This window comes from Carassius carassius, chromosome 3 (assembly GCF_963082965.1).
Source record: "Carassius carassius chromosome 3, fCarCar2.1, whole genome shotgun sequence".
Lineage (NCBI taxonomy): Eukaryota > Metazoa > Chordata > Actinopteri > Cypriniformes > Cyprinidae > Carassius > Carassius carassius.
In genome coordinates this window covers 25,542,567-25,555,362 of record NC_081757.1, presented here as the reverse complement: position 1 = coordinate 25,555,362, position 12,796 = coordinate 25,542,567, and the positions used below count along the sequence as shown (strand labels likewise).

Here is a 12,796-nt window from a genome sequence, read left to right as displayed (position 1 = left end):
AATAGAGATGATTTGCCTCAATCTTTCATTCATTACTTCATTCGCACCAAAGACTCATGTGTACTGTAGTGAGGGTCTGACAGCTTTGAACACACGGGCAGTTTCTGTCCTCTGCCCACAAAGGCACAAAGCCAATCAGTGCCGCTTCAAAGGAGCCCAGTGGAAGCAGGACAGCCAATCACGTTTCACAGCTTCCACTAGCCCCTTGATGTCCGTTCTCCAAATACGTGCATTCCTCCATTCCCCCATTCATCCCTTTATCTGCTGGTTGTAGAGGTGACAGCGGAGCAGAGATTGTCTTATCAAGAGCATATCAAGGTCTCCGAGGTTCTGTCACAGACCCTTCATTAGTTATAGCTGAAGAAAAAAACCTAGTTCAAATAGAGCATATCCCGTTCAGCTGAAAAGCCGTTCAAGTGTTATAATTTGTTTGTATTAGTATGTTAGCATAAGTAAGCTGCTTTGCTCATAAATTATGAAGCATACAATCTCACTGTTCAATCTGACAACAATTTACTGCCTGTCTGCCAGTGGATTTCAACCTTGGTGATTTTCCAGAGAGTCAGAGACATGATGCTCAACAGACAATTTGTTAGAAATTTCATTTCATTTTGGGCAACTCTTTAACCCCATCTTTGCTATTATTATTATGCTTTCGTGAATCTGTGAGAAACTCAGCATCCACATTGAGAGTGGGGAATATTACAGATAACCAGCTAAATTTTTTAATATAGAAAAAAATATTCATAAATATAAATATTCATTGCCTACATTTAACCTTCACAACTCACATTGTGATAATGAAAATAGTAACAACGAGGCACTCTTAAGAACTTCTTAATGAGCTACTGATCAGAGCACAGGCCTCATGGATCACTTATTACAGTCATGTGACTCTTCCTGGTATGAATCTCTGATTTAATTAAAGTTATATGGCTCTTATCTTTTAGACTCTGTAGCTCTCAACAAAAGTCTTTCGTTTTTCCCTGTTGTAAGAAGTGAGCTACTCCTCTAGAGTAATGTTTGTGTTAAAACACAGTTCTAGTAATAAGATCTTAAGAACAAATTGAGCTGCAAGAGAAATTAATCATACAGTACCAAACACATGAGCTTGGACATAGCAGAGAAATGAAAAGACTGGCAACAGACTTCAGATGCAAAAGTGATACTCTAGATAAGTATATGAATTATAATCCATTATTGTTTAATGGCTGGAGCTATTGTCCGCCATTTGAAGTGATTCACTTGTAGAAATGGAATTAGTCTAATGCAGCGCTGCTTTTGTCTTCCGCAATCACCAGTGAAAGCAGTGGGGAAGAAAAGAGGAATTAAACCAGCAGTGAGCTATTCATTTTCAGAGCAAAAATTAAAACGAGTCAGTTGAACTTTGACAGAATTTGTCTTTAAGCTCTGAAGCAGTGGCTCCTCGTGGGATTCCATTAACAAGAACGATGCCAGAGAGGGCTTCTGTTGTTAAGCCAGATCAATAGCAGGGAAATCAATCTTCTCTGGTGATTTCATAGACATACATTGGTCTCTAGATCTAAACTCTTTTTTAGTTTCATGTGTCACTTCTGTAGTCTGGTTTAGAGATACTGCATAGCAGACATATACTGCAGTTTTGAAGTTGAGGAGTTAGTGGATTTGCTTAAGGACCACTGACAATGATGGAGCTCAAATTGAGCAAGGAGTATTTCTCTGAACACGTTGAGCTGACCCTTGAAAGGGCCATCATCATAATCAACTGAATTTAATCCTCACCTCATTATCAAGGCTCGGGGGTGTTTGCCTTGTACAGCTCTACAACAGACTCAGGGATAATGGCTGAGACAGTGTATTGAAGGCCAACGAGGGTTAACAATGCAGTGGCTGATCAATACAGATGTTCATCCTACTCTACATCTGCAGCTGATTTATCTGCCATGAGCAATGTGATTATCTAGAATCATAATCTGATTTAATTGAATCAAAGCATCCAAGGACCTATTCTACCCTAAAGAAAAAATACATATACTAAAATGTATTTGAAATACATTTATTTTTACATTATATGTATATATTACAAACACATTTACATTTTATGTACTTAATAAGAATGCCCTGCAATTGTGCTTATGGTATACTAAACTGGTATACTTAAAGTCAGCTGAATTGGAACAACACATTTTTTACTTGACACACTTTAATTGTACTTAACTTAAGATATACTGACGAATATTTGATTGTGCTAAAGAGGAACTATTGGAAAGGAATACTACAGATAGACTCTTGCATTTATAGGTGGATATTTTTCAAAGATCATACAGTCCTCAACAATAGTGATGTTAAAACACATTTTAGGCGTAATGTTAAGAAATCTTCATTGCACACAAGTAGCACTACAAAATTTTTTATATCAGTAAGTCTCAAGCGATATGTTAGTAAATATGTTCACTTATTTGAACTACTGTATACTTGGTATGTAATCTATATATATATATATATATTAGTGCTGTCAATCGATTAAAAACTTTAACTAGATTAATCACACATTTTTTCTGTGATTAATCGCAATTAATCGCAATAAAAAAAAGAAATGTTTTTGTACGTTTTTAATATATTTTTTAATGTAATAATTTCACAGTTAAATTTAAATACTTGTTTAAATGACATCTTTTTATGAATGAAGGCCAGTATTACTGATATTAATACAGCTACTGATTTTTTTTTTTTTTACATTTATTATTAGGCTTCAAAAATATAACAGTTTTTAATTTAAGTAAACTTGAAACAATGCTAACATAATAAATGTCATGTTCATCTCCTGCCCTTCCTGTCTTAACAGTTAGGAAATATACAGAAATTTAATAAAGTTATCAAAGTTATATGCAGTTTGCACTGCATAAACTATAAATTAAATAGTTAATCCTTATTAAAGCTACAAAAGTTATTTAGTCAAGAGCAGCGAGTCATTTTCTCTGTTCCCTTTGTTCTTTAACTTTACTGACAGGAAGCTTTATTGGCTGCTTTCCCTTTAAGAGCAGACAGACACACGGATCTCACCGTTTATATACTGTCTATGGATCTCGCCTCATTCTCTCACAACTCTTTTTGTTAATTTTAGACTTTATATAAATCATTTAAGATTGCTCTTATGAGGTTAATCGACAAAACTGGCACTTTGGGATGTTTATTGTTAGTTCAAGCGCTTAAGAGAACTGGATTCTGGCGCCCTGTCTATGCATTGTGTGTGTGTGTGTGTGTGTGTGTGTGTGTTTGTGTCACATAAGGGCATTCACAGACAGCGCATTCTCTTTTGTCTTGCCGAGCTTGAAATGTTTAAAAGCATTTAAATGAATAAGAGCGTGATCATATAATGTAAAGCTAGCCAACGGATGGCAGAAAATACGGATGCTGCGTTAATTGCGTTAAATATTTTGACACTTTAAACCAGACAAAAATTAATCGCATGTGTTAACGCGTTAACGTTGACAGCTTTACTATATATATAATTTTTTTTTTTTTGTTCTTGATTACATGCACAGCCATGGTGTTTTGGAAAGTGTGCTACAGTACTTTTTGTATTGTCCACAACTGTGAAATTTTGTTTTTGAACATTTATTAATTACGTTTATTAACCTTTATGAATGAACAATTCACGATAAATCTGTTATGCTTAAAAATATATGTAAAAAATATGAATACTTTTTTTAAGGTTACTTGATGCTTTACTTTGTATATATTTTTTTATTTTGTTTACTTTTTTGCTGAAAATAATGTTGTAAAGGTTTTAAAAAACTATACAGTATAGTATGTATCCGACACGAATATTACCTAATAACATAATACTTGGCACATGCATTAGATTTTTAAAAGATTTTTTTTCTTGACTTTATCTCAGATTCTCTTGTCTAATTGTCATTGATCCAAATGCTAAATCCTTCAGCAGCTGCCAGCTGTGGTGATGTTGGCAGATTTTGTTGTATCACTATATTGCACTGGTACTTATGGAATGCATAAAAATGGCTTAAGCTTTTATCATCTGCCAGGATTCTGGCTGCTTTTTTGGCCTTATTAAAATTCACCTTTAATGCAGTTTTTCCACTTGGTTTGGCAAAACCGAAAATAGCCTGCTTCCTTTCCAGGGCCCAACTGAGCATGTTTCATCTCAAATGGTGGGGAGAGGTACTTATCCAATTGTTTGTGGATCACTTGGCAAGTCAAGAAAGAGAATGAATAAAGAAAGGGATAGAAAGATGGGAAATAACTTCAGTGGAAATGAGCCAGCCAACAATATTTGCATAACTGGAATCGTTGCTGCACTGCTATTGGATTAGCCTAGTGAATATGCTAATGTCCGGGGATGGATGATGTAGACGGGTCTTGTGGCTTATCACTCTCCTACATGCCCCCCGAAGATGATGAACCTCGGTCCCGTGAAGCAGATTAGGGCACTTCAAACAGTGCAGGGGTCCCCAGGGAGTAACGTGTTCAGATTTCAGAGCAAATTAGCAGACATCAAACATCAGGACGAGATGCTGGATCAAAGGAGAGACGCTCACCATCTTTGTCAGCGTAGCAGCTTTTGTAGTGTCACCAGTGACTTTGCCCCTCTGTGCTTGTCCTACACTGTTCTGCTTTCTTTCTTTCTTTCTTTCTTTCTTTCTTTCTTTCTTTCTTTCTTTCTTTCTTTCTTTCTTTCTTCCTTTCGCTTCACAGAGAGTTTTGTATTTTAATTCTATCTAAAACAAACATATCTGCTTTTTAACACACAACTTTTAATCTAATTGAATTTAAGCTAATTCATAAAAAGAGTTATTGTGGTTTCAGTAGCAACATTTTAGGTTTTATGGATTAAACTTAAGTATATAGTAAAGAAATACGAATATATGGAAGTGCACATATTGTCATATATGCAATTACAAAGCACCATCACAATAACAACTTAACAAAAAAATTAACAACATATATAACAAGATATAACATACAAAAGTTAGGCAAACATTTTCATTTAGAATTCAGTCATAAACCAATCCAAAACCATCATATAGGGAATTTTGGAAATGTCAATTATGTATTTTTTTGGGGGGAGCGGTAAAAATTATGATAATTTTTTACAGTGTTCATTTATTTTTTCCTTTACACGTACCATATGAATTTTGCCAAGACCTTTTTGCCAACGTTTTGGGTAAAATAACAGTACTGTTGACGTTCCATTCTGTGATAAAAAAAATGAAATTCATAATAAAGAGAGGCTGCTTGTTTATTTCAGTGGGGTTTCTACAACCTTGCATTTCTTTATTCCTCATCCAGATAACAGACACTCCCACCTTTGTACAATTTTTGACATCTTGATTCTGTCCAGTTGAGTAAGTAAAATAACAGTCATTCTGCATTAAAAATAGTAACTCTGACATCATGGATGAAATGAATCCCATCCAAACAGCACTTTAGGCTATGCATTTTGCGGGTCCCCATGTGTGTGTGTCAGTCCCTTTTCTCTGTATCTCAAAATCCTTCTGGCTTCTTTTGACTGTGGGGCAAGGTGAGAGATGGCACAGGGGGGTATTTGGGTAATGTGTGTGTAAGAGGAAGAGGAGGGCTCTTTTTCCAGTTGCTGAGCACAATCCTGACCTCCAGCTATGCTCTGAAGTGTAGACACACAGTCTGAATCTGCCCTGCTCAAAGCTCAACTGAGCTTAGCGGTCTTAAGACGCTAACAAAGACAGCTGTGGCCAGAAGCTGCTTCACCAGCAGTGAGACAGGTACATGGAGATACTGTAAACAGAGCTGGAAGAGGAGATGCCACAGTGATAGTGAGATCGCAATATGACGGTTAAATCAAATTACTACATTTCCGCCTGCAATTGAACAATTTAAGAAGAAAATTGAATAGCAGAAAAAAAAACATTTTGAATGAGATTATTATTTAAGTGATTTTGAGAGAGAAAACAGCATTATGGCTTAGGATGACAGTCACAAGATTGTGTGTACTAGTCGTCATGCTTGTTAGTTTCTGCTCGGCTACTGTGATATTGCATTAAGCCCGTGGCCTGTTATAAAGCAGACTTCACACAGAATACTTTGTCTGCTGCGTTTCCGTGGCAACTGGGCAGAAATGTACATGGCTCACCCTCTTATCACCGGACGACACTCCTATTCCTGCCCAAGGACAAACCACATCCCCCAAAATTATTATATTCATATAGACACACACATTATGCATGTAAAGTAATGATTAAATATATATATATATATATATATATATATATATATATATATATATATATATATATATATATATATATATATTAACATTAAAGACATTTATCAAGTTACAAAAGGTCTCTATTTAAAATGCTTTCTGTTCATCAAATAACATATCAAAATGTATCACAGTTTTAACAAAAGAAAAATAAAGCAGCACTGGCTTCAAAATGCTTTCAATACTGATGATTAAAAAAAAATTGTTTAGCAAATCATTATATTAGAATGATTTCTGAAGGATCATTAATGTAATGACCCTAGTAAAAAAGTAATGTATTTATTTACATACATTTATTTCATACTGAGTATAGTTCAAATCTGTTAACATATTTATTGACATATCGCTCGATACTTACTGATATAAAACTTATAATTAAACTTTATTTGGAGAACTACTTGTGCACAATGCACATTTCTTACTATTAAGTCTAAAATGTGTTTTAATGCCACTAATGATGAGGACTGTATGATCTTTGAAAAATATCAGTCTTTAAATGCAAGATTGTATCTTTAGTATACTTGCAATAGTTCCACTTTAGCACAATCCAATATACTTCAGTATATCTTTAGTTCAGCACGACTTCAGCACTACTTCTGCACCATTAAAGTGCATCAAGTACAAAATTGGTTGTTACAATTTAGCAGACTTATAGTATAGCAGTTCAATATACCAAAAGTACAATTGCAGGATCTTTTTTATCAAGTACATAAATATGTAAATATATTTGTATAATACTTAGCATGAAATACATGTATTTCAAATACATTTTATTATATTTATTTTTCACTAGGGAATTCTGATTTTTTTCAGCTTTGTCATTACAGAAATAAAATACATTTGAAAATATATTAAAATAGAAAACAGTTATTTTAAATTGCAATAATATTACTGTTTTTCATAACATGAAAAAATCGTACTGCCTCTAAATTTTGAACATTAGTTTATGAACAATGCACTGAACCTAAAATAAATGTCACATTTAGTGCTTTTAATTCATACTTACACAAAGTGCACATTCACAGCTCACCTTGTGTCTTTGTTCCTTTGCAGTGTTCATATCCTGTCTGGGAAGACTTCAGTGCCAAGGCCACCAAGCTGCACTCTCAACTCCGGTAAGTTCAGTCTCCGGCTCACATCCGCACCTGTCATGTGCGGAGGGTTTTATTGAATGCTGAGAAAAGACATCGTCATCAATTTACCTCATTGCTTTTCAGAACCACGGTTTTAGCAGCAGTGGCATTTCTGGATGCCTTTCAGAAGGTGGCAGACATGGCGACCAACACAAGAGGTAGGCATGTGTGAGAGCGTGTGTGTGTGTGAGTGGGTTCGCTTTCTGTCCAGCATGCAGGGATATGTATATCTCATTATGAAGGACATGCATTGGATAAAACACTACTGGAGAGAGAAAGATTACTGTAGATGCTGAGTGTCCGAAACCAATCTCGATGTAATGCTCTCATGTGTGTGAGCATGTCTTTGTGTTAATGTTCTTATTTGTTATTTTTATGAATATATTAGTTCTGTTGAATCTGTGTATGTATCTGTTCAGGAAATAATTAAACAGCAATATTATTCATCTACATCTCTGGTGAGTTTTGAGCAGTCTGTTCACAGTGCAGAAGTAAGCGGATGTTGTAAATCCTTGACAAAAATGGATAAATGAGAGGGAACAAAGACGTGCCTCATAGCTGTTGAGAGGCTTGCTGGGGTTTTTTGGTTATTTATGGCATGGCGCTTTAGTAATGATTTGACAGAGTCAAGATCTTCAAGGAGAATCGACTAACGAAAATAATGTTGTTTGGAAATAAACCAGCAGTCTCATTATGATTATATTACTGTATTGGGCTTTTTTCCTCTTTGTCTAGGGATTTCAAATTTTTTTTCTTCATTTCATCTCATCTTGTGGCCTGCCTGAGGTAAAGGGTGTGTTTGGAGGAGTATGATGATCTGTGTTATTATGGATTCATGTGGGCATGTTGTGTTTTTAATGAGCTGACGGAGCTGGGAGCCTTCCTCTGTGCATTGTAAAAGCAGTGAAGATCTCACCTGACCCCAACTGTGTCTCATAGGCGGCTGTTTTAGATGAAGCTTTTCGGGGTATAAAAAACAGAGAGTGAGAACTATTAAAAAAAGGAACATGAAAAAGTCAAGGCTATAAGAAAATTTGACAGCATATTTTATTACATTTTTTTTAATTATGTGTAAACTACAACCATGACTTATGTAATACTGTTTTGCAATATTTTATTCATTATATTTCAGTAATTGATATATACAAATGTTATGTATTTATGTTTTATTTATTATTGTTATTAATGACAATTATTCGACTTAGAAATGAGTCCCTAAAGATCAAACATAGATCAGTTTCCTTTCTTTGTCTCATACAGTGGTCAAAATTGTCCATTGTTCTCAAGCTTTTAATTTTCTCTTAGTGTAAATTAAATTTATACACTGCAAAATTCTTCCAGTGTTCTCTTTTAAAATCTATTTCCTTAAAATAATAGTCATAAATTATTCAAATGTGTCTTGAATATAAATGTAATATCAATTTGACAAATTTTAAGCATTAATTCCACAAAATGTAAAATTGTATTTCTTAAATATTTATTAAATTATATATCTGGTCAATTCACGTCACTGTTGTTCACTGTTGTCTCATTGCTCTGACCAGTTAATTACTGTTTGTATAAATTATAGATGACATGTATTTATGTAGTTCAGAGCTGGTATTTTGGATGTACTGTAGGTCAGATGCTGCAGCACACTCCGTTTTTTTCTTTAACACTGTTTTAGTGATTTGATATGCAAGTCTTTGGGTCAAATTTGATTTCCTATGTTGTGATTTAGACATGCATCAGCCATTTGCCCACATCCAGCCTTTCAGAATAGACGGAAACTGACTGTAGCTGGAAGGATGACAACAGCTTTCACAGGTTTACATTTCAGAATGATATGAGCAAAATGTTATATTTCAGCAGCCAATAGAAAGGGGATTTGAAAGACATGGAGTAGATAAAAGTGGAGTAGATAACCTGGGGCTTGAGCTCGTGGCACAGGTCAGGGCTCTTAAGCACAGGTCTCTCTGGGGAAGGAGGGGTCATATGCTGCTCAGTGATCATGTGACCTGATTGATGTGAATTTGCTCAATGGCAAAGGGAGAGCGGCCGCCAAGGTCCGACACACCTCACAGACGTGCCCTGGAACAACTTCAAAGAGAGAGAGAGAGAGAGAGAGCGGCAAGCAGACATAGTCTATGGATCAAACATTGTGTGGACTACAGGGCTGCTGGAAGAGTAAAATTGAGAGATGGAGATATTATATAAGACAGAAAAAGAAGCAAAAGGAATGAATATGAGGGCATGGTTGGGGTGCTGTGTAGCATAATAGAAGTCAACTGAACTCAGATAGGACAATGTATCATAATGTATTCAACGAGCATTTCATTCACAACCAAGGCTGACGTAAGGCTTCTTCTGGCGGCATCTTTGGAATTTGCAGGATCTGAGCTTTACAGAGGATGCAGACGGTGGTTGCATCTATTCCACTCACAAATCAGTCTTTTTGCCTTGGAAGACTTTGAATATTAATATTTTTTTTTAAATAAATGATGACTGTAGCTGTATCTGCCTTTTATGTTTTGTGTTTTTTTTTGACAAATGGTAGGTTAAGGAGCAGGGGTTGGGTTATGTTCTCATAAATGTATAAATAGTTTAATGCCTGATTCAAACTACACGATTTTAGCCCGATTTTACAACCATTTTCTTGTCGTGGGGATTTGTAAATGACAATGGGCATTGGTATGCAAGATTCCATCGTTTCAGCTTGTGTAGAGTGCCATATTGGAAGATTCCGTGTCTGCTATGCTTCACAACATCATGACAGAAAGACTAGCATGTTTTTTTTTTTCCATCATTCACGGTGAGTTCCATCTCATTGGTGACATTGACCAATAGCAGCAAAGAAGCTCTTTCATTCACAGTTTTCAAACATAGTGAAACGAAAGAGAGATGATGGTGCTGCTAGGTGGAATTATGTGATGGAGGTAAGGTTCGTGGAGCTGCCTGTATGATGTGTCATTGAGAGACTATCACGACAGAACAACAAAAGAAAAATGCTGGCAACCGATAGCAGCAGTGCTTCAGCAATATTTATGCTCTTTTTTTTTTTTTGGAAGTCAGTCGCTTGTTCCACCTTCTTGATGACATCACATGCATTATTAAAGATGGCACGCAATGAATGGTTGGGAAGCAACATGTAGTCTGACATGTTTCTTGTCCACGACACGACAAGATTTTATTAGTCAAAATCATGTAATCTGACACAGTGACCATCATGACTGACAAAAATATTGTGTAGTCTGAACCCGGCATAATGTAAATAAAACTGTTGTGACTGTTACCATTGAAAAATCACACCCCAACATATGCAATAATGGCAATATTATGACACAATATATAATTTAATCATGGTGATAAAATTTTATAAGCCAAGGGTTTCTTATTGAAAGTAGTGGAGGACCTTGCACGTCGAAAAATGGTGCTAAAGGGGTACCCTGTGTGTCAAAAAGTGACGACAAATGGTCCCGACCAATCGTCAATTTGTGACGAGTTAGTAGTGAGAATGTGTTGATTCAACACATACATTTTTTTGGAAACTCCCATTTTAGCAGACAACCAGGAACATTGTGGGTAAAGAAACGTGAGGATGTGACGTCTAAATGGGGCCCTGAAATTAGAGTAGTGAAATTAGAGAAAAAAAAACAAAACTATCCTCTAGTTTTTCGTTCCTCTGTCCATTATAAAAATACTGGTTAAAGTTGTGAGTTAGTGTATCTTATATTCAAAAACTAAAGATCCCTCTTGAATAATTAATATAATAATAATTATATTAATTATTAATTATTAATAATAATTAATTTATAACAAAACTTGAATAATGCACCTTTATATATAATTCACTTCAATTTACAGGTAAAATTAAAACTAGTGGCAGTAAAATTAAAAGTTAAAATAAAATAACTTGTATTCCTTTTTACACAAATTATGACTACTTTAGTGAATGATTTGTAAACTTTTATATTTTGATGTTTGCATCACATAACCAGCTCCATATGTATTGGTTTTCTGATGTAAACTTGCTCAGTCGCTTACCTGGTAGTTTCACACTTGTAATGTGGAGTACTGTGAAACAGAAGTCATGATAAAAGAACTCAAAGACTTCAGCAGATTTCTTCTTGCTTCAGCAGATTTTATTTGTTTAATCTTATGTTTGTTTTTTGTTAAGTCTATCAGTTAGGTTTTTGTTCTGGTTTAGTGGCAATGGTAAGACATTTTCAAACACGAAGGAAGATTAACAAACTGCCACGATACTGTACTTACAACAACCAACAAAATACATTACCAGATTCACAGTGTTTTGCTAAAATTTAGCAAAAATGTCACCACAGGCACATTTTCCAATGAGCATGGGTTGCATATTCATGTTTATCTAGTAAGGTTTATGTTTGGAAGACAAGTTTCACCCCCTCCTCATCCCAGCGGCACAGACTGCCACGAAGAAAAGAGGAGGGGACGGCACTGCACCGCAATAAAACAGAAGCAAACACAACTGCACACACTCCAGGCCTTCATCTTCTTGATGGGGGTCCACCACTATAGCAAGAGAGGAAACTGATGCTTCCTGCCAGTAACTAACTATAATCTGCTTCTCATTTACTGTTCTTTACTGCTCTTCATCCTTAAGTTCATCCTCCTCCTCCTCCTTTCCTGCCCTGACTGAGTCTAGCTAGCTCTCTTCATCACCAGCATTTTTTTCCTGTGGTCTTTCATGGCTATAGATTTACATAAAGAGATTCTCTCATCATTTACTCACACTCATGTCGTTCCAAACCTGATGTCTTGTGGAACCCAAAAGAAGATGTTACTGGGCTCCTGAGTTTTGTTTTGGACTCTTTTGAGCTACTGTACAGACAAAAAAATCTTCTATTTTTTAATCTTCCACAGGGAGAAAAAAAGACCATACAGTTTTGGATAACTAAAGTATTATAGAATTATTATTATTATTTTTTTTTTTTGGTGAATTATCCATTTGGTCTGAGTCAAAATCAAAACAAAAAGTACTTTGGCTTGTCTTCTCTGCCTCTCACTCTCTCTTTTTCCTCTTGCTGAGTCTCTCACTTTTTACAATATTACTGTTCTGACTGTATGTTTCCTTAAATAGAACATACTCTAAGAGACGTATTTCAAAAACATAAACAAACAAAGCAAAAATCCTACCAAGCCTAAACTTTGAAACAGCAGTGCATCTGGCAGTTCTAGGGTAATGTAAAAACAATAAATTATAATAAAAGATAAAAATATCTTGAATAATTAATGTATAGTCTTCTTTTTATGTAATATTTGTATTCTCAATGTAAAAATGAGTAAATAATGACAGGATTAACATTTTTGGGTGAATTATCCCATTAACATAATGGTATCCGACTGTCTCCCTTAAGGAAAATCGAGGCTTTAGCCAAGTTTTTGGCTTTTTCACATGTGTACAATA

The 12,796-nt window shown here is 35.2% G+C and overlaps 2 protein-coding genes across 6 annotated transcripts in view; both read left to right on the top strand.

Annotated features, from left to right (window-relative positions):
- The window catches only part of rbpms2b (RNA binding protein, mRNA processing factor 2b), a 216,282-nt gene that overhangs the window by 38,823 nt on the left and 164,663 nt on the right, over positions 1-12,796 (top strand). The window lies entirely within an intron of this gene.
- Positions 1-12,796, top strand: part of mtss1lb (MTSS I-BAR domain containing 2b) — a 63,597-nt gene that overhangs the window by 5,538 nt on the left and 45,263 nt on the right. For all 4 annotated transcript variants that reach the window (XM_059534386.1, XM_059534385.1, XM_059534388.1 and 1 more), the window contains exons 2-3: positions 7,298-7,359; positions 7,462-7,535. In XM_059534386.1, coding sequence (XP_059390369.1) covers positions 7,298-7,359; positions 7,462-7,535 — 136 coding nt within the window. The remainder of the gene's footprint in view (positions 1-7,297; positions 7,360-7,461; positions 7,536-12,796) is intronic.